The sequence below is a fragment of the Diplotaxodon limnothrissa genome, linkage group LG19 (genome assembly GCF_057381915.1).
Source record: "Diplotaxodon limnothrissa isolate DT_005_m linkage group LG19, D_limnothrissa_male_GT1.1, whole genome shotgun sequence".
Classification (NCBI taxonomy): domain Eukaryota; kingdom Metazoa; phylum Chordata; class Actinopteri; order Cichliformes; family Cichlidae; genus Diplotaxodon; species Diplotaxodon limnothrissa.
This window is the reverse complement of record NC_140614.1, coordinates 24,895,896-24,916,226: the sequence shown is the minus strand read 5'-3', so window position 1 is coordinate 24,916,226 and position 20,331 is coordinate 24,895,896. Positions and strand designations below refer to the sequence as shown.

Genomic DNA, 20,331 nt, shown 5'->3' with positions numbered 1-20,331 from the left:
CACTGTGATGAGTATTATTAGTAGATTATGTTCACATGTAAAATATTCATATCAAATGGTAAATATCCTATATTTATATAGCGCTTTACTAGTCCCTAAGGACCCCAAAGCGCTTTACACATCCAGTCATCCACCCATTCACACAGACATTCACACACTGGTGATGGCAGCTACATTGTAGCCACAGCCACCCTGGGGCGCACTGACAGAGGCGAGGCTGCCGGACACTGGCGCCACCGGGCCCTCTGACCACCACCAGTAGGCAACAGGTGAAGTGTCTTTCCCAAGGACACAACGACCGAGACTGTCGGAGCTGGGGCTCGAACCGGCAACCTTCTGATTACAACTCTTGAGCCACGATCGCCCCTTAGCCCCTTAATGTAGAATTACACACTGCCCAACGCTGACTTTGCCTACAATGCAGAGAAAAAAGCAAACAGACCCATTGCATGCATTGATTCTCATATTTCACTGTTACTTTTCAAAGGCTCAAGGACCAAGTATTCCGGGGGTTCCAAGCCACACGCTTTACTCAGCTGCCCTGGACAACATGAAGGGCACCTCTGCCTCAATCACCCTGGACAACAAAAACATTAGCAACACTTCACCAAGAAGGGGTAAAGGCACCCAAATACAAAATGTTTTAGGTTAATATACTTGTGATCAAAGAACAAGTTTGTTTTCAGACATGACACTATTCAGAGCTTTTATCATAAATCATTTCATCTTATTTGATTCCCAGCAGAACACAGCACTTCAAATGGTTCATTCCAAGCATCCTTAAAGGAGCAATAAGCAATATCTTTTCACTGCTAGGTGTGCTGTTTTGCACTGCCTGTGAACCAAACCAAAGTCTATGGCTGGAGATCAACACAGAGAGAGGGATTGTGACTTCATGCTATACTCCAGATGTAATTACACCTCTAGTTCTTCACATAGTCATTTTTAATTCCTTCAACCTAAGTATGATGAATTGTGCTTATTGCTCCTTTAAAGTGCTCCAGTAGAAAGCAAGGTTTAAGAACATTTTGTATTCACATTATAAACTAGAATATTTTCTATCTTTTCTTGCATTCACATTAAGATATTTTCTTTTGTTTCCATTTATGACAGCTGGGACGGTGAGAAGCAAGTGGACAAATGATGAAGTGAAGGTTGCTGAGCGGCACGTTTCACTTCATAAAAAGCTGCAAAGTACCAGGTAAAAAGGAATGTGACTGCTGCCTCCAAGCAGAGCCGGCAGCTCTGAAAGGCAGAGACTGGGTTGTCATAAGGTACTACAGCCACAACAGGATCATAGCATTAAAAGAAAGATGCAAGAAAAAAAGAAACAAGCAAGAGAGATACTTTGTTACTTCCACAGTTATGTCAGTATTGCAGTTTTCTGTATTGCATTGTTCTTACTCATAAATCTGTGGTTTATGCTGGGTGCTTTTTGCAATTAAATGATAAAAAAGGCAGATAATGTTCCACGTTTTTATTCACATGAACATTCACTACAAAATGAATTAATGCATTACAATATCAAGACTTAAAAAGTAGACTGACCACATTTGACCCATGTCTTTTTTTTTTTTTTTAAGTCTTTACACAGCTCAGATTTACTGTTTTATTAACACATAAATGTCTGATATTTCTGTCAGAAGTTACCCAACTGGTGAGCATTACTATTGTGCATCCATGTCTATTATATTGTAATCTCAAAAGGAGCCAAGCTAAAAATGCAGAACCTACCGTTACCTGGTCCTTATAAGTCATGTATACTTGAAAATTATGTGTTTCCATGGGCTTCACAATTCACCTAAACATGAAATATCTGTGTGTGACCTTATGGTACTCATAAGTCACATAAACCTGACAGTGTCCTCACAAGTAGCATTAAATTCAGGTTTGACCAAAATTTAGCCCTAGCCAAAATCTCAACAGATGGGTGTGTTCCTGGAAGCATGGGTCAAATTTTTTGAGATTCCCATGCCTCTAGGACCTTCGGAAAGGCACGTTCCCATTTGTCACATTTTTGTCATACGTACTGATATATCACGAAAACACGTGTGTGTGTGTGTGTGTGTGTGTGTGTGTGTGTGTGTGTGTGTGTGTGTGTGTGTGTGTGTGTGTGTGTGTGTGTGTGTGTGTGTGTGTGAGGGATTAAACCAGTGGGTCGGGCTGGTGGTCTTCCCAGGCTATTTTTATGAAGATGTCTGCTCCCCTGATCCTTTGGAAAACTGATCGGAGCATATGTTCCATGATTCAAATACAATTAGTCAACCGTCAATCAAAGACGTAGGTGAATTTAAATGTTTAAACGGGTAGGAAAGAACGAGAGGAGTAACAAGAGTATCGCTATTAGCAGGATGGTCACCATTTAAACTGTCATTACTGCTCCTCCTCTCTTATTTTGCTGGGGATGGATTGAAGGCCCACAAGCACGCAGCTTCACCCTTCTGAAGTGCTGCCAAGGTGCTCTCAATAGCCACTGAGAGGTCCTGGCAATATAGTTCAGTACCTGGCAGTCACAAAGCTGCTGGCACCTACTTCTCATAAGCCATCTGCAACTGCTTGTGTGTGTAGGAGGCACTGACAAAGGCCACAAGTGTGTCCAGACATGTTACAGCATCCAAATGACTAACTATCTCTGCTGTGGTACCACTGTCCAAGCTGATAATAGTGTGTAGAAAAGATTTAACATTTTCAAGCTCAAATCTTCTCTTTTAATGTACTGTCTGTATACATGTGAAACTGATTTGGAAGCCTTACATTATTTATATGGTGGTCAGTCATGTTTCCCAACAGTAATCTTCTTGTGCTAAAGTTGCAAATCTCTGCTTTTTTGCATTCGGGGGATGAGACAACAAAGAATAAATCAGTCCAAAGGCTTAGAGATCAGCACACCATCAACTCCCTTAAAAGGTGCAGAACGATGCAGTGAAGTATGCCCATTCTCCCCGGAGATCACTGCTAATAAGAGGGCCTGTATTTATAGAAGAGCCCCCCTAGTGGATACCCCATAATCCTGCCTGACCCCTTTTCATCCCTGCCCCATCCCTGTGCCTCTGCAGTCTCTGGCTTCAGTCTCATCCTCACCCTGAATCAACTGAGGTAGAGAACTCTTTAATACAACACTGTTGTTTTTTTCCCCTTTAAATTATTTTTGAAAGAAGGGGAAATTGCTTGTCCTCTTTACTTGCTTGATGAGAAAGAGGATAAATTGCCTGGACTATTATTACTTTTCCCTATCTCTCCTGTTCTTCCTTATTGTTCATTTTTTTATCCTTCTGCTCTCTTTGACCTGCAGCTAAGAAAAGCAAATAAGATGCCCACCAGCGAGCGTTTAGACTGCCATTACTGCAAAGACTCCCTGCTGGGGAAGAAGTACATAATGAAAGATGACACGCAGTACTGCACTAAGTGCTACGAGAACTTGTTCGCTAACAACTGCGAGGCATGCTCCTTACCAATCGGCTGTAACTGCAAGGTAAGGAAGCAACAGTGTAGACAGTGAGAATAGTGTAGTGCGAGATGAGAATGTGAGGTTAGTGGTTTGAGTCTGTAGATGAGAAATGTGGAAGGATTTCAGTTTTAGAGCTGTTAAATGAACCATTAGCCTTACAGAACATCAATAATAATCACATGCAAAATATTTGCAGGATCTCTCCTATAAGGATCGTCACTGGCACGAGCAGTGCTTCAAGTGTGGCAAGTGCAGCCGCTCTCTAGTGGAAAAGGCCTTTGCCGCCAAGGATGATTTGTTGCTCTGCACTGAGTGCCATGCACAGGATTACTCCTCCAAGTGTACCACCTGCAAGAAAACCATCATGCCAGGTACATGCAGTGATGATGGTACTGGATAATGTCACCTGAAAGCTAGATCATAATATAGTGTTAAATATATATTCAGAGGTTATGGCTAAAATTTAAGGATAAGGCAGCAATGAATTGGTGAAACCTCTTAAAGTATCGACTTTGAAGCTACAATGAACAAAAAGATATGCCTGGGAAAATCTAAATTCAACAAGTTTTTATTACACACATTTATTACACACATTTATTTCTTATTGGGGAAAAAAAAGAGTTCAAAAGACTAGAATTTCTTCCTTTGCCTAAAATTCTTTCCAAGATTATTTCAGTTGCATCATCCCCTCCCTGCAGACAAAGCAGGCCAGCTTTGGGCCGCGGTGTGTTTCTGTCATAGAGGGACCATATGCTGACTAAGCTGCTCTCGTCCCGTGTGCCAGGTTCCCGCAAAATGGAATACAAGGGGAACAGCTGGCATGAGACCTGCTTCCTGTGTCACCGCTGCCAGCAGCCAATAGGAACCAAGTCCTTCATCCCTAAAGACACCGGTTACTTCTGTGTGGCCTGCTTCGAGAAGCAGTTTGCATACCAGTGCTCCGCTTGTAAGAAGGTAGGGTTACAGCTGAGTGGATTACGTGTATTGAGTGCTACAGTAAATCCCCCTGACTCTGGCATTTTTGTGTTAGTCACACTGCAGGGAGGAGAATAAAGAGAAGAAATGGGAATAGCACTGTATGTCTCTTTTTGCTAAGCGCTCTATTTCTCTTGCTTGTGCTTCTTCTAGGCCATCACAACAGGTGGGGTGACCTACCAAGAGAAGCCCTGGCACCGCGAGTGTTTTCTGTGCATTGGATGCAGAAAGCAGCTGTCAGGCCAGCGCTTCACCACCAGAGAAAATTACCCCTACTGCCTGGAGTGCTTCAGCAACCTATACGCAAAGAAGTGTGTGGGCTGCACCAAGCCCATTACTAGTGAGTTTTCATTCTACTCACATTTAAGCTTTTAAGTTTGTGTTGTCGAGGGAGTGTTAGCAACACAAGGTGATGATTTTACATTGACATAAATGCATGGCTCTCTGATGCATGCAGGTCTGGCAGGAGCCAAGTACATCTCCTTTGAGGAACGCCAGTGGCACAGTGAGTGTTTCACCTGCATGCAGTGCTCTGTGTCACTGGTGGGGCGTGGCTTCCTCACCCAGCGTGACAACATTTTGTGCACTGACTGCGGGAGGGACAAATGACCTTTACATGCCAGGATCACAGCTCTACCCAAATGACAACAACGCCTGCTGTCTGATAGAAATACTGTGGATCTACGAAAGTCTCGCACAAGAATGCCTTGCACATAAAAAGCCTTCAAGTGTCATTATTTTAGTGTGTTTGTTTTTTTTTAAAAAGAAGACATTATCTCTTGTATGTCACTCACACACACCCACACACAGATTTTAAAGTTAATCTGGCATGTATGTTTTTCTTGATGACAAAGCAATCATTAGCTGTCTGATGCAGTTTATTGTACATCTGTTGTGCCTAGATATAAACGTATCCACACTAAAGAAACAATAAATGATGCATGATTTTTGGATTTGCCTCAGGTGAAATATGTCTTGCCATATAGATCTTTTTTAGTACTGCTTTTGTTCATCTCATCATAACTTAATCTGCTCCGGGCCTTTTGTATATTTAACTCAAATTCCATAGTGAGGACAGAGGGCACAAAGTTCACTGTAACAGATATAGCTGCGGTGGTAGGTTTTTTTTCTGTTTTTATGACCACAGTGTCTTCTCTTAGTCATCTTTGGGGCAATCATCGCTATAAAACAATCCCCCTTGCTGTGTTTCTGTTGCCTCTTGACCTCATCACACCCATCTCACGGACATTGTAAACAAACTCAAACAAACCACGATCAGCAGATCGCTTCTGCTTGTCCATTATCCACTGACCAAAGTGACCGCTTCAGCCCTACGCGCATACCAAGAACACAAGAAGCCGTAACTGTGGCCACCTCAAAAATATCCATCTTCTTCACCATGAACTTGTAAAAGTTGGTTTTCTTGGTGAGGCTGTTGGATGAGTTGTGTAAGTGTCCTCACATGGCAGGATGAGCGGTAAAAAATGCTGACATAGATTTCCTGTCAGGATATAGTCACATGGGGGGAGTTGTAACTTTTTTACACTTCATAAACTTGTAGAGGAATTAGAGGAAGGTTGGACAACAGAGAGGTAGGAACATCTTACTGTGTTTAGCTTTGATTTAAGCATATATCAGTGACTTTTGAAAGAACTCCTTTTTCTTCTGCTTGAACTGCATCCCATTATTCAACATTAATACTTTTTTGCAATGGCTTTTAGTGCCTTCAGACAAGCTCACATATATGAAAAACGAGCAGTCTCGAAAGAGGACAAATCCTGCATCCAGTGCCTTGAGTGCTATGACCAAAATGTTTACATAGGGACTAAAGATGCAACAGTCCAACACCTCATTCTGACAAGCAGCACAAATGGAGACAAGAGCCCTGGCCTGACCAAAATCAGAGAAGGTAGGGCAAGAAAACTAGGCTCAAGCAACTCTGTAAATCAACTGAGGGCAGTCCCACTTTTCAACCATCTGCTGGTCCTGTGGGACCGGAGCGTTACTGCCCTCAACATGTTTTCCTTAGAGCCTGTTCCTGCTCTGAAGAAGATCCAGCATGTGTCTTTGTTTGAGGTGTGCGACTCATTGCTCGCATCGGAGGGGACGTGTGTGCAGATGGTGACGTCTTCCAGCCGCAGGAAAGTGCTCCGGATCCATGTGGTGGGAGTGGACAGGTGGGAGGTTGTAAAGGAAGTCTCTGTGCTCCAAGACCCTGTGGCCTTGGCGGTGGATGGTGCAACTCTGTGTCTTGCCACCAGTGACAGGTACCTCCTCTGTGATATTCAGACTGGCAGCTGTGAGGAGCTCTTTCCTCATAATCACAGCAGGCAGCATGTTATCGTTACCTCACTGGGAGAAGGAGAATTCCTCTTGAATGGGCCCGAATTTTTAGGTAAGAGCTGCCAAAATATCCAACAGGCTTTACATTCATGTGCCATTATGCTTAGCTTCTAAAACAGCTCATTTCATATCACTCATAAGTCATTAATCCATCTAGCCAGAGGATATTTATTTTGCCAAGATATCATTTCTCCATTCTCATCCCTCAGGCATGTTTGTGATGAAGACAGGGATATGCCAGCGCCCTCCCCTTCAGTGGCCTCAGGAGGTGCTGGCAGCCGGGGCATGTTTCCCTTACGTCCTAAGCCTGCAGCCCGAACTGTTGTCTGTTTACAGCATGTTGGATCAGCAACGCAAACAGACTGTGAGTCTCACTGGAGCAAGGGGTCTACTTTCCACTTCAGGTAAATCCAGCGACATCAGTTTCTCATCTGATCCAGGTCAGATTAATCGCAAAGAGCCTGCTTTTGTTTTTAAAAGACGTAGTCATGTTTGTCTCAGTTTGCTCAGATATAGTCAGTCGTTCTTGCGCCTTCTGAGAGTTTCTAAAAACCAAAAGCAAATGTCCCCTCAGATGGTGTGTTAGTGTTCACAGAGAGAGACATTTTCAGCCTGAGCCTGGTGCCATTCGAAGAGCAGATCCAGGCACTTGTAAGGCACCAAAGGGTTGAGGAGGCCTTATTGCTGCTGGAAGGGGCTCAAAGCCGTCATCCACTTGACTCATACAAGGTGAAACAGAATTTATAGGCACACTGAAGGATGCAAACTCACATCACACTGATTTTAAAATATAGCTTTGGCGTTATCAGGTAGCCTCCAAATCTTTTACTTTTGCTGCCTGCTTGTGTGCTGCTGTAGCTCCGGCTGCTTTGTACAATCATATTGACTTTCAGATTCATGCATTACAAACCCAACTAGCAATGCATAATATGGTTTGAATTTACCATTGATCAGACTGTCAAAGCATAGACTTGTTACCTTACAGAGAGTATACGCAGGTATATTCGATATCGATGAATGCAACTGAAGGCAGCAGATGGCGTTTGACTTTTAGCGTAATCTGTGCCACATCTCAGCTTACAGGTTAAAGATGAAGAGGCTAATTAACACAATCATGAATCATAGACATTTCCCATTTTTCTGCTACTTGTTTTTCTTGAAGTGTAACATTTTAGCCTCAAGAGAGTCACAGTGTCTTCTGCCTCAGTTATTTCAGTTCACATCTTGGTGCGTTAAATATGCTCATACAATATGTGCCTGGTTTAAAAATAAGACTATTTTCCCCTCGCAGGAGCTACAGAAGGCCATCACTTGCCTGGCTGGATTTGCTCATTTTTACCAGGAGGGTTTTTCCCAAGCCAAAGATCTATTCATGTGAGACCAAACTCCCTCTCCCATAACAAAACACTCCAAAATACATGCTAAATAAATCTCAGAACACTGCTTTAAAGATGTGTACTTTCTGCTTCTTCCATATGTAAAAATGTATACTTATTACCCACTTGAACAGTAAAGGTGAGCTGGACCCGAGAGAAATCATCCGCCTCTACCCGGATATGTGTCTCAGCGAGGACTTTCAATCTCATCTTGATCAAATAAACAAGGGCAGAGATCTCCAGGTGCTCAAGAAGGAGGACAGAAACAAATTTCATCATTACCTGGCCTTCCTGGGAGATTTTCTCAGAGCAGTAAGGGGGACAGAGAGAGGCCTGAAGTGCAGTAAGGAAGTGGACAGCACCCTCCTGAGGCTGTATGTAGAAATGAACGATGATAAAAAACTCCAACAGCTTGTTGCTTTTCCCAGTAAGTGCAGTCTGGACCTCTGTGTCCCTGTTCTGGAGCAACACCACAGGTGAAAATGAATCATTATTAGTTATACAAATGATCTGAAATCACACCTATAAATCTGAATATTTTGCTTAGGACACAACCATGCTTTTGATTTTAGATTATTTATTTCAGATAATTTACTTTTTGAGAATCGTTTTGACTTCTTTTCTTTTTTTCTTTGTCTTTTACAGATTTTTTGCTTTAGGTTCCCTCTACGAAAGCCACGGGCTGCACACTGATGCAGTAAAGGTACACCCCCCCCCCCAATCCAAAAAAACATCACATATGTTCACACAAACTTGATGTATGAAAGCAGTGTATTTTAACTGGTTGTATTCTTCCAGACTTGGGTGAAGATTACAGATGGCTTGTGTAAAGATTCTTCCTGCTCAGATGTATATGGACACATCGTGGCGACTCTCAGTCAGCTCAGAGACAAAGACACCGTGTGGGCATTTGCAGATTGGACTTTACAAAGAAACCAAGAGGTGCCTTTTTCATTTTTCACACTCACTACCAAACTGCAGAGGGCAGAGTTGTACAATACAACTATGTATTGCAGACATAGAAAAGTGACAAATTAAAGGAAAATCTGAATTGCTTTGTCTGATTGGTGGAATGGCTTCTTCCAGGACGTTGATACCCTCATCTGCAGTAGAGTCACTCAATGGTTAAATACATATGAAACTGTCTGAATCACCTGCAGTGACCTTTAAGGTTTGGTAGTGCATTGAACCACTATCATCAAAACACCAAATGAGGGGTTATCTTTAGAAAGAATCATATTCCATCCCTCCATCAGAGTCTGAGAAATGCTAAATAAATAAATGGTAAAGTGCATTAAAGCTGCTAAAGTGATTCATGGTCCCACTCCCATGCTTTACTAAGAAACAGTGAGGTGTTTTTTTTCCCTTTAATCTGTCTCTGGTCTACATAAACCATATACTGTATATGTGGACATCAACCAGTGATTTATGTACTCCTGTTTTGAAGCCTTGAGCTGATCATTTTGGCTGTCATCGTCTTGTTTTAAAGAAACTGAAGTTGATGACGGGTGTGGCAGATATGATTGAAAAACCAAGGGCCACTTTGTGCTCATATGGTAGCAATTTGTCAAACATAAAGTCAGTGGCAGAGCCAGAGGTTTTTTTATGTTTAAATTCTTGTTTTAAATGCCGATAAATCCCATAAGATTATTGGAATATAAATGTATCTGTGACTGTATACGTCAACAGCTCTAAATGGCACCACCTTTTTTGTAGAAATTGCCTTATAAACCAATTTGTAGTGATTAAATACATTTTACTTTATTTGATAAAGACAGGTGTGCAGATTTTCATCAAGCGCCCACCAGATGGTCAATTTGAAACACAAGATGTCCTCACATTCTTGGAGACATTTCCACTGGCATTGATTTTCTATCTTGAGTACTTAATCCATGATTTAAATAGCGAGGTGGGTACACCAACAGCTCCTTAATCTAATAACCTAAATTAAATGCGCAGACATGATTGATGTAATCTGCCCCCAGGAAGAGAGCCATCACAACCGTCTGGCCCTGGCATATGTTACTCAGATGCTGCAAAAGGAAGATGAAAGAGTGAGGGTGACCAGAGGGAAGCTGCAGCAGCTGCTATGGGAGTCCAAATTCTATAACATCTCCACAGTGTATGGTGTGTGAATTAGTTTGCGTATTAAAATAAATCATTGTGGAATTAGCAGCAAGTTAAAGTAAACGTCATGATTTTTAACTCATTGCAGACAGAGTAAAGTCAACAACCCTACACCCAGAAAAGGCCATTCTCCTTGGTAGGTCTGGTGAACACTACCAAGCACTGCAGATGCTTGTACATGAGGAGAAAGACCTCCAGGCTGCAGAGGCCTACTGCTGCAGGGCAGCCCAGGACCAGGACTCACAATTCAGGGAGGTCCTCCTGCTCACTCTTCTCCAAATCTACCTGAGCTCCAAGGATCTCACAGGCGCAGCTGTGGATCTTCTTAACAGCCAACCTCATGTTTTTGCACTGGAGAAGGTACTCCAGCTCCTTCCTGAGTCCTGGTCTGTTCAACTGGTCTCTCAGTTTTTAGTCGTATCCCTCAGGGAAACCTTCCACCAGAGGCAGATGGTGAGATTGCAACAGGCTTTGGCCCAGGCGGAACTCCTGAGGCACAAGGTCACTTGGGTGAGTTTAATGATACAGTTCACATTTTTACTGCAGTGAACACTGAATTTCTCCTTTTTCTTTATGAGCCCTGTTGCACTTTTACTCTCTCGTCTGCAGATGCAGGTCTCAAAAACAAAGTTCAGAGTGGACAAGGAGCAGAAATGTAGAGTTTGCCAGAGAGAACTTACAGAACCACACTTTGTCCGTAACCTGCGAGGTGAGGTGGTGCACATAAGCTGCATGGGCTACTCTGCATTATAACAACAGACTTTTTTTTCTCACTGGACTTTTAAGAATCTCATTCATTTTTTACATTTCTGCTTCCAACCTGATGATTGGTCTGATCATAGAGCCAGACTCTACCAGAATCAAAGTCAAGGACAACTTTGCTACTAAGATTTAAAAAAAAAATGTTTAAACAAAGGGATTCAAACTGGAAAAGAACAAGCAATGCAGTTTTTGCAGGCAACCATTTTTAGACAGATTGTAGACATCAAGAGCAATAAAGTCAGTTGAGAAAAACCCTCAGGGGTGTATATTCACTGATCAGACAGTGGTATTTTACATGGAAACCACCTGTGGTCACCCTGATGACCAGAAGGAATATGGCCGTCCTCCACTGCTGTATATATACATCCCTGCCATCATGGTTTCCACTGTGTATATTTGTGTACACAGAGCTGGAAATAGACAGTCAACAACCGAGAGGCTGCACGTGAGAGACTTTTTTTATTCAGCACAAGCATTAATAAACGTTTATTACACCCTGAAATAGAAATCACAATTGCAGGTTTAAAACTGGAACGTAAACACTGTGGTCAAAGTTTTGAGTCACTTTAATTTAATAAACTAATTTTACGAGCAAGCAAATGACATGTCTGCACCATCTATAGAATATTTTTTCCCCAGCATCATTCCTGTATCATTAGAGAGCTTCCAAAAACTATCACACAAACTCCAGTGCGTCCACATGTACAGCATGGAAATCATCTGAACACTTAAACATATATCATTAAAGTCATAAAGTATTTGTCTGTTTGTGCTGTAATTTTGTCATTAAGGCTAACCATAGCAATTTCTTTATTCTGATGCATTTTGAGATAAGCGCTCAGGAGACGCCTAAAGCAGCAGCACTAACTCGGGCATGTGGTTGGACTGCTTAAGGTTTCAGCTGGAGCTGAGTGACTAATTGTAGTACAGATAAATGGGGAGGGGGGGGGGGGGATTTCGTTGTTCTCACTGCAGGTCTTAAAGTTCATTTGATGTTCCACAATGTTGGTCTTAAGAAGCGTTTTGGGAGCGTAGCTAGGATTAAAGGCTACACGAATAATACACTTGACTTAAGCTTTAACTTGAAAAGTGTCACCCTGGATGGATATATTTAACTTCAGGCTCTTATAAAAATGACGTGACTCACAAGACCCCAAAAAACTGTATTTTTAACTTCTTGCTTTCATGTGGATGCAGGAAAATTGCCACATCTCCTCTATCGGCTCCTTATAATTTTAACAATCTACGCATTTAGTTTTATATCATAAGCAATCTTGGATGGACAGCTGAAAGATATGAGTGTCCCCCCTCCCTTGATTCTTACTTGTTCCTCTCAGCTTATATAGACAGACAGGGAGGGCTGCTTCCATGTCATTGGCTGATCTTTGGGTTGTGCTGATGACCAGTAACCACTGGGTGGATCTGGGCCCGTGATTACGTCCACTTCTTTCCTTCTCACGGATATCCTCAGGGACCGTTAATGCTGTTTTGAGCACTTGTGGTGATGCTGCACCTCAAAAAATGTTTTTCCCACTTTGATTGTGTTGACCAATAGCCATAAGTAACCACAAGGTAAAAATACACAGGTACAAGTATGAATACGTCTTCTTCCACATAAACTAAGGCTGCAGAAAGAACATTTTGTGCATTAAAATGAGTTAAATTATTGTAATATTTCCAATTTGGTGCAAGCCTGGATCGTCCAGGATGGCACTGATGATCATTTTACATAAAAGAGGAATGGATTGGATGCAAACATCAGCAGTTATGGAGGAAAGAGTGGTAGGCATCCAGACGTTGGTCTCCCATTATAAATATCCATGTCACCACAAAGTCAGCACGAGAGAGGAAAACAGGAACATTTTCTGCTTTTGCTTTTCTAAATTTAAGGAGGAAAAGAACTGTCTGATGTCTGGATTTTTGCATGTAGCTGTGTACATTGTTTTGGACTTTTTCTCTCCAACACTGTTTTTAGCAAATTAAAAATATACTTGACATTGTTTTGCCCCCTTGCTATATGAGAATCCTATGTTAAGGTGACAAAAAAAACCCTTTAAAAAATGTCTGTCCTCACACACGAAGTTTGAGGTCACGCAAAAAATGTAGCATATGACATAAATATTAATCAGAAATGTTGAAACTGACAGTAATTAAAGAGATCGTTCTTCATAAACCATTTAAGAATTTGCGCAGACATACACAGGCCCATTTTCAGAAGTCGTCACGCCAAAAACTGCTGATTAAAGACGCAATAAATTCTGCTAGCGGAGCATCTGGTGCACCATTCTGTTTGAGTTTAATCATAGTCTCAATGTATCTCAAAAGAAGGGGAAACTGCCAAAGGTTTTCACACAACAATATCAACCACTCTGCACACCAACACAATTGTGCCTTAATGGGTACCATTTAATGAAACTGCCAGTTAAGGACCTGTGAGGCATCTCTGTCTCGACCTAGAGACTGATTTACTTACCCTCTGTCTCATTTGTGCAGCGGGGCCTCCCACTTTGTTCTTTTTTGGTAGGAGCCAAACTTTGCTGCTGTGTAACCTTGTAGGAGTATGAAATCCATCGTTTCAGAATAAAGTACTTTTTGGGGGGCGTTTTGATTATCCACTAGGCTGATGCTCCAGACACTCAACTAGCCAAACACATGATCAGTTTTAAGCTCTGCTAACATGACTAGAAAAGAGTTTAGCCTTTTATCGTGCTGAACTGCATTGCAGTTTGGCATTGGAACATAGGAGCATTACTTCTGCATTTATCTCTGTATGCCGTGATAAATGCTGATCTATTTATTTGATAAGTTCTGTATTTGCTTCCTAAGACTAATAATTTCTTTGAGTGATCTCGGTAGAAACTTACATAAATGACAATAAAAAGATTAAGCTGTTGTCTTAATACTAAATTAGTTACTTGTCCGCCCTTCACCCCAAACCAGTCATGGCAGTTGGCTGCCCTACGCTGAGCCTGGTTCTGCTGGGGGTCTCTTACTTTTAAGGGGTTTTTCCTTCCTACTGTTGCCAAGTGCTTGCTCATAGGGGGGTCTTCTGATTGCCGGGGATTTCTCTGTATTATAGTAGGGTTATACATTTACCTTACACTTTAAAGCGCCTTGAGGCAACTGAGCCCTTTGTCAGATTGGCCTCCTGTCTAGGGTGCACCCTGTCTCACACCCTATGAACCAAAATCAGAATACTTTATTAATCCCTGAGGAAATTATGTGGCCACAGTTGCTCCAAGACAGTAAGAACAGTAACTAAACTAAATTAAATAATACAATAAATAATACAACTAAATATATATGATTGAAATGGCAGCTGACAGGTTGATCCCTGAAGGATAAGTGGAATAAAATGGATGGATTGATGGAAACAACTGTTGTTGTAATATGTTGCTATATAATAAAAAGCTGAAATGAAGTGAATTGTTTATCCAGCTATCTATTTTCTTAATTACTTCAGTATTTAAGAAACTTAGTTGTTAATTACCTTAAAAGTTATGACGATATCTCTGTGTACTCCTCATTTTGGCAACACCTCTAAAAAGAGACTCTGTGGAACATTATATATTTAAAGTTATGAAAATTGCAGCAGGTACCTCACTTAACAAAGCCTCTGGGGAAAATGAATATACTGTGTTTCTCTATGTATCATGCATCATATTTATAGCCAAAACCACAAATTACTGTATCATGTCCCTTATGACGTATTTTTCAGGCTTGGTGGTTGACAAGAGACAAGGAGAATCTCAATTTGCAACCTTTTTGGTAGCAATAATGGTAAGGTAGCAGAAAACCTAAACGATTGCACTTAAAGTCCCATTTTAACCAGCAATACTAATTCTGTAGATATAGCTGAACAAGCATGGGAATAAACAGCCAAAGAGGATGATCAAAGCATAACTTTTTTTAACTCCTAAGGCAACACTCTCATTTTCATTGCGTGCTACCTTGGGGGTTTGGCAGAAAGCCACTGGGTTAAATGTGCAGGGGGGCCCACTGGAGACACTGAGAGCAGAGACAGTGACCACAAGCACCCACCCTGCCCTGCTGCTCCAAGGCATGGGTTATATGCATCATACTGTGTCATATAGAGAGTTTACAAGGTCCATGCTGTTTCTCTTTACCTCACTCAGCATTTAAGTATTTTTATAAGGGAGCTATGATATATCTCAATTTTGTTAATAACTTTCATAATAATCATGTTTGCTGCTAAACTCTGAGCTATTTGCCTCAAGATAATTAGTTTATCTAAGAACTAAATAAAAATATAAGCAACTGGTAAAGGGACTGCACCAATATTTTGCAGGGGTACAAAAATTGAGAGGGAACAGTGAGTTTATTATCATCATTATAATTATTATTTTAGGGAAAATGGGGAAGAACTGAATGTGTTTTATATATCAAACACCTGCATTCTGCATGCATACTTTTGAGTCCATAAGCAATTTAAGCTCACCCACTTTTATACGCCCACCATTAACTAAAGCAAACCACCATGTAAAATGTAAACAAATATTTTGTTCTTTATACAACCAGGTGATACAGAGCAAATATGCAGTACTATGTCTTGAACCATTCCTCATTTCTTCTTATTTTGTTTCCAATGACCATTTTCAGATGAATGTTTTTATTTTTTTTTATTTGTTTCTTTTGTTGTTGTTGTTTTCTTTTGTTTTTATTCCCATTTCTCTAGTTGAGTCTGAAAAATCCCAATGATGATATAGTTTGATAGACATAAAACAGTTTTTGCAGCAACAAGGTGATTCCAAAAGAGCTATTAGCCGAAAACTTATCTCAGCATTGAATGCAGTGTGACCTTAAAAAAATCTCAAGACACTGAACAGTGTCTGAAAGTCATCACTTAGAAATAGGCCTTTTCTTGACACGGGATGTGAGAGATACATCTGGCTTTTCAATTGATCCACCTACTGAAGCTTCATCAGAAATGGTCTGGAGAGTGGCTGTCAAGAAGCCATTTTTAATGAATGGAAAGAGGGTGAAAAGGCCGAGGTATTACAAATTTAATAAGAACTGGACTGAAAATCAGGGCGAAACAAGTCTTATGCAGTGACGAATTGAAATTTGACATTTTTGTTTCAAATTGTCATCGACATCTACGGATGAGGTCAGACACGTGCAATAGTGAGCGTCACAGCCATCTGTAAAACACAGTGGAGACTCTGTCATGGTTTAGCTCTGCATTCAGCCAGTTTCTTGACAGATAGATGGGAAAATTAATGCAGAAAAGGAGCATCAGGCTTTCTTCCACAATGTAAAACCGTGTGGAAAGCGTCTGATTGGCAACAGCTTCTACAGACAACGCTCCCAAGCACACTGCCAATGCAGTACAAACATACTTGGACAGAAAACACGCAGTGGAACATTATCAGTCAGGACTGGCCTCCCCAGGGCCTGGACCTCAATAATATGGAAGCACCGTGGGATTATCCTGACAGAAAACTGATAAGATCAAAAGAAGAGCTTGGAGATAAGTAATTCTCCAGAATTTCTTTAAGCTCTCGTTTTGGTCTCCACCAGCTGCTGAGGGGATGGTCTGGCTCTCATGGTGCAAACTGTCATTTCATGCATCAAAACTATTAATAATACTTTGAAGCCTTGCTTGTGGATATTGCTGCAAATAAAAAATAACATATAAACGAGTAAAACATTTGGTTAAACACTTCAGCAAATCAGTTTCATGGTCTGCTTTAAACTGCTTTGCCCCTATAACATAAATGTAAATCAACAAAGACAAGATAAAAACATAAAGATATCTTTCAATCCACCTTCCCACCCCACTTTCAAATAAACAGAAAGCCTTTTCAAACACTTCTTTCATTAACCTGAAGTCAGCCATAAATAGATAAATTCCGAAACAACTTAATTGGCATTAACTTAATGATGTGCACTTTGCGAGCCTAATGGCTCAATTTTGGATGAAGAATGAGAGTTGGGTTTGGAAAGTGTAAGCTGTTTGGCAGCTGCATGTGTTTACACTGCTCTTTTCTAATGAGAGAACTTCAGGTGGAGAGTTAAGTACTCAGCTCATGGGGTCAAGCTGTGCCCTTCCACCTGGTTTGTGGAATTTAGAAGCTCGTGTCTCACATCCAGGTCTATCAACTTTCATGTGTGGCCAGTTTGGCGCTCTGGGAACAGAGGCAAAAGGATCTGCTGAGTACTCTAAAAGCTGGCGAGAAACTGCAGTTTGGGCCAACTGCTTTATTGTTAACAACTGAGTCATATAAATTAACTTTATCACATATAAGCTGAACAAGCTGGAGGTGATCAATTTAGTCCCACAAAAATGGCCTTTACTGTGTGAAAGAAACATAATTAAAGCCCTCAACAAAAGAGGGGACGTGCATACTGCACCAAATTAAAGATTTATCTGTGAGAGTGTGCCTTATGTGGTCTTTGACATTACTGATTACAGAGCACGTGCTACATCAAGTTACTGTTACTGTACCCTGGGAACGCTGAAACGTAAGGCCATACATAATTAGACAGTTAGCACCAATCCTCCCCTACATATAAACACTCCCTTCACCACAACAGATAGGCCAAGCAGTTAAAATTGTCCCAACAGCCCCAATATCGTCTCTTGGAGTCTGAAACACTCTGCCTGTGCTATCAAGGACTGAACTTACTGTAACCCACACAATAAAATCCCAAGGGGAGAATGAAATACAATACTCACCTCAAAAGACCTCATTTAATCGACTGAAAAGTCTCCACAGCGCTACAGCAGAAAAAAAATCCAGTGACCTATCATAAACTTATATTTAGCAATCAAAGCTCCAATCAGAGCACTGACAAATTAGCGGTATATTGTACTTAAGCATAGAATTACAATTCTATTTCTACAGATCGAACATCTCCGCAGGCATCGAGAGAAGGTTATTTCAAAGCTTTCATTAAGTCTTTCACGACCCAATTCTCTGCTGATGTGAAACAGCACAAAATCTCTGCAGTTTGTGGTCGCATGCACCAACACATACCCATACTTGAGAGTATTTCAAGAGTGACCAAGCATCACTTTGCATCTAAAAAAACGCAAAGAATTCTCAAAGAGTACAACATGTACTCAGACAAAAAATAAATAAATAAATAAACGCACACATAAAAAGTGTTTTTTTAAATCATTAATTTGGGTTGTAGTGTCCAATTTTCCTTTTCATTTAGTTGTTAACGTGACGTTTTCAGCAAACAGTAGCTTCTATTGTGTTATCAAAGTCTGCTTATTGGTCTTGGAAAGCAATATGCTTTTTAAAATGTGGTATAAATCAGATAAATTTCAAATTTCACTTGAGCAGTTTTATTTCAGTCTAAAGCCAATGTGTTAAATAAAGATATTTAAAAAAAAATATTACAGAAGTGCCAACTTTTCTACATAATAACTTCACCTTACACAGTCTGAAATTGAGACGAACGTTCTGGGATGTTTATTTGCCTAATTTTAAAACTCAGTAAAGACCAGGTGATTTTTTAAAAATAACGTACTATACTGACAAGTAAAACCTTTCTTTTTGCCATGATTTTATCTATTACTCCACATAATGCAAAAACTAACTGGAACACTATTAATTTGAATACCAGAAATGTATTTATCCCTAATTTTTTTAGATTAGGGATTTGATTTTCTCAAAAAAGCAAAGACGCTAAATTATCTTAACTAATGCCTTATTTCATCACTACATTTTTAGGTGAACTTTTTAAAAGGTTTGTAGATTTAGTTACTTGAGTATAACACTACTTAATTACTTCCTTCAGCTTTTTCTGGTCTATCGTCTGGTCATCGATGTCCTCTGTCAGTGATGGATTATTTGGTGAATGATGTATCCACTATAGTTTTCGGCATCTGCTCAAACTCCGTGGGTCCAGATGTAAATCAAAGAGCGGCCGTCATTGCGGGAAAAGCACAGTGAATCACAGCATCCTAAATAAAGCTCTCTAGCTTTCCTTTGTCTAAACACCAAAACCAACTTTCAGCTCTATAACATAACATTGTGTATGCTTAACATGTTGCTTAACGAAGCAACAAAACCATGGCAACAGCCACTATTATATGTATGAGTAAACCAGAGCGGGCTTGTTGTTAAAGCCCATAAAATCTAGGGTAGTGCATTTGCACGCTGTGTTTATAACCTGTGGCATAAACTGCTTTATATATTTTCAACCCTTTGTCTTGAAACTTTAGTGAATGTTAGATTAGACGAGAAAAAAGCCAAACTGGTCTGTGTTGTATCGTCTAAGCTTCCTTCTTATGGCTTATGTTGAGTCGCCTAATCTTACATAGAGCACATGCACAGAGTGCCAACTCTGATTAATAATTGAATTATGAATTAAAGACACTGCTTACATTATTACAAAGTAATAGATACATCTTTTTTTAAATCTCAAATCATGAATAAAACCAGAAACCGCCAACTTTTAAAAAGAATACTTTGTGTGAATGATGAACAAACTGAGTTTTCTGTAGTGGCTGTGATTTGAAAAAGCTGAGCACACCTTCCAGCTAGGACCTGATTTGAAAATATTTTTGACAAATAGTCTGTGCACCTCTGTATGACTACACATAACAGTCTCTTTTCTTTATCCCCAGGTGATTACTGACATTTAGAGTCTATCGCTGCATTTCATCACAGGGCAGAAATCCCAAAATGTCTGTGGAAGCACATTTCAGCTCTCCCGCTCTATCTGCACAAGCAGAAGGGAAAAAACAGATTTTCATAGTCTGCAGCTTAAGCTAAGCTCTCAGTTGGCGGCTGATGTCAAACTGGTGCAGACTGACAGACTGGAGCGACTGGGCAGCTTTTAATTCTCAAAAAAAAACCTGCTTATAATGTAAGGTTCTGGCACATTTCCGACCTTTAATTTGGAAGAGGGTGTTTCACAGTCATGAAACACTAAAGAGATAATGGCTAGTGAAAGTACAGCTTAGAGTAAATGCGTGTGTTGAGGTGTGGAATATAATTAGTCTAATTTCAATGAAGCAAACCGCTTGTCTGTGAGGTTACAGAGGGGATCAAACTCAACAGAGGGGTTTCGCACTGTGATAAAGTGAAAGTGAAGGGCTTTGAAATAAGAACACAAACATGAAACCTATCTCATTTAGGCTTTTAATCTGTCATTTCAGCAAGGAAAAGAGCAAATGTATGCAATTTTTGCATGACAAGGCGACAAAAGAGGCCAATCCAGTCATGAGAAATGCAATGTAATCACCGATAACAGACGTTTTCCAGTCACTCATAAATCACCCCTCACTTTTATGTCAAACATATAATGTATTTAGGCATA

The 20,331-nt window shown here is 40.6% G+C and overlaps 2 protein-coding genes across 3 annotated transcripts; both read left to right on the top strand.

Moving 5' to 3' along the window:
• The first annotated feature begins 3,310 nt into the window (after window positions 1-3,310).
• On the top strand, window positions 3,311-5,032 carry fhl5 (four and a half LIM domains 5). Its single transcript, XM_085343705.1, has 5 exons — window positions 3,311-3,472; window positions 3,645-3,819; window positions 4,233-4,402; window positions 4,577-4,763; window positions 4,881-5,032. The coding sequence occupies exons 1-5, from the start codon at window positions 3,311-3,313 to the stop codon at window positions 5,030-5,032; spliced, it is 846 nt and encodes a 281-aa protein (XP_085199831.1).
• Window positions 5,033-6,133: 1,101 nt separating this feature from the next.
• LOC146612299 (transforming growth factor-beta receptor-associated protein 1) lies at window positions 6,134-11,022 on the top strand. Of its 2 annotated transcripts, none has more exons than XM_085343752.1 (11): window positions 6,134-6,818; window positions 6,976-7,170; window positions 7,341-7,495; window positions 8,058-8,140; window positions 8,277-8,618; window positions 8,788-8,845; window positions 8,941-9,084; window positions 9,917-10,051; window positions 10,128-10,269; window positions 10,358-10,779; window positions 10,879-11,022. In XM_085343752.1, the coding sequence occupies exons 1-11, from the start codon at window positions 6,134-6,136 to the stop codon at window positions 11,020-11,022; spliced, it is 2,505 nt and encodes an 834-aa protein (XP_085199878.1). The 2 variants fall into 2 exon arrangements, with proteins under 2 accessions (XP_085199878.1, XP_085199877.1); XM_085343751.1 differs by having other exon boundaries at window positions 8,040-8,140.
• Window positions 11,023-20,331: the final 9,309 nt, after the last annotated feature.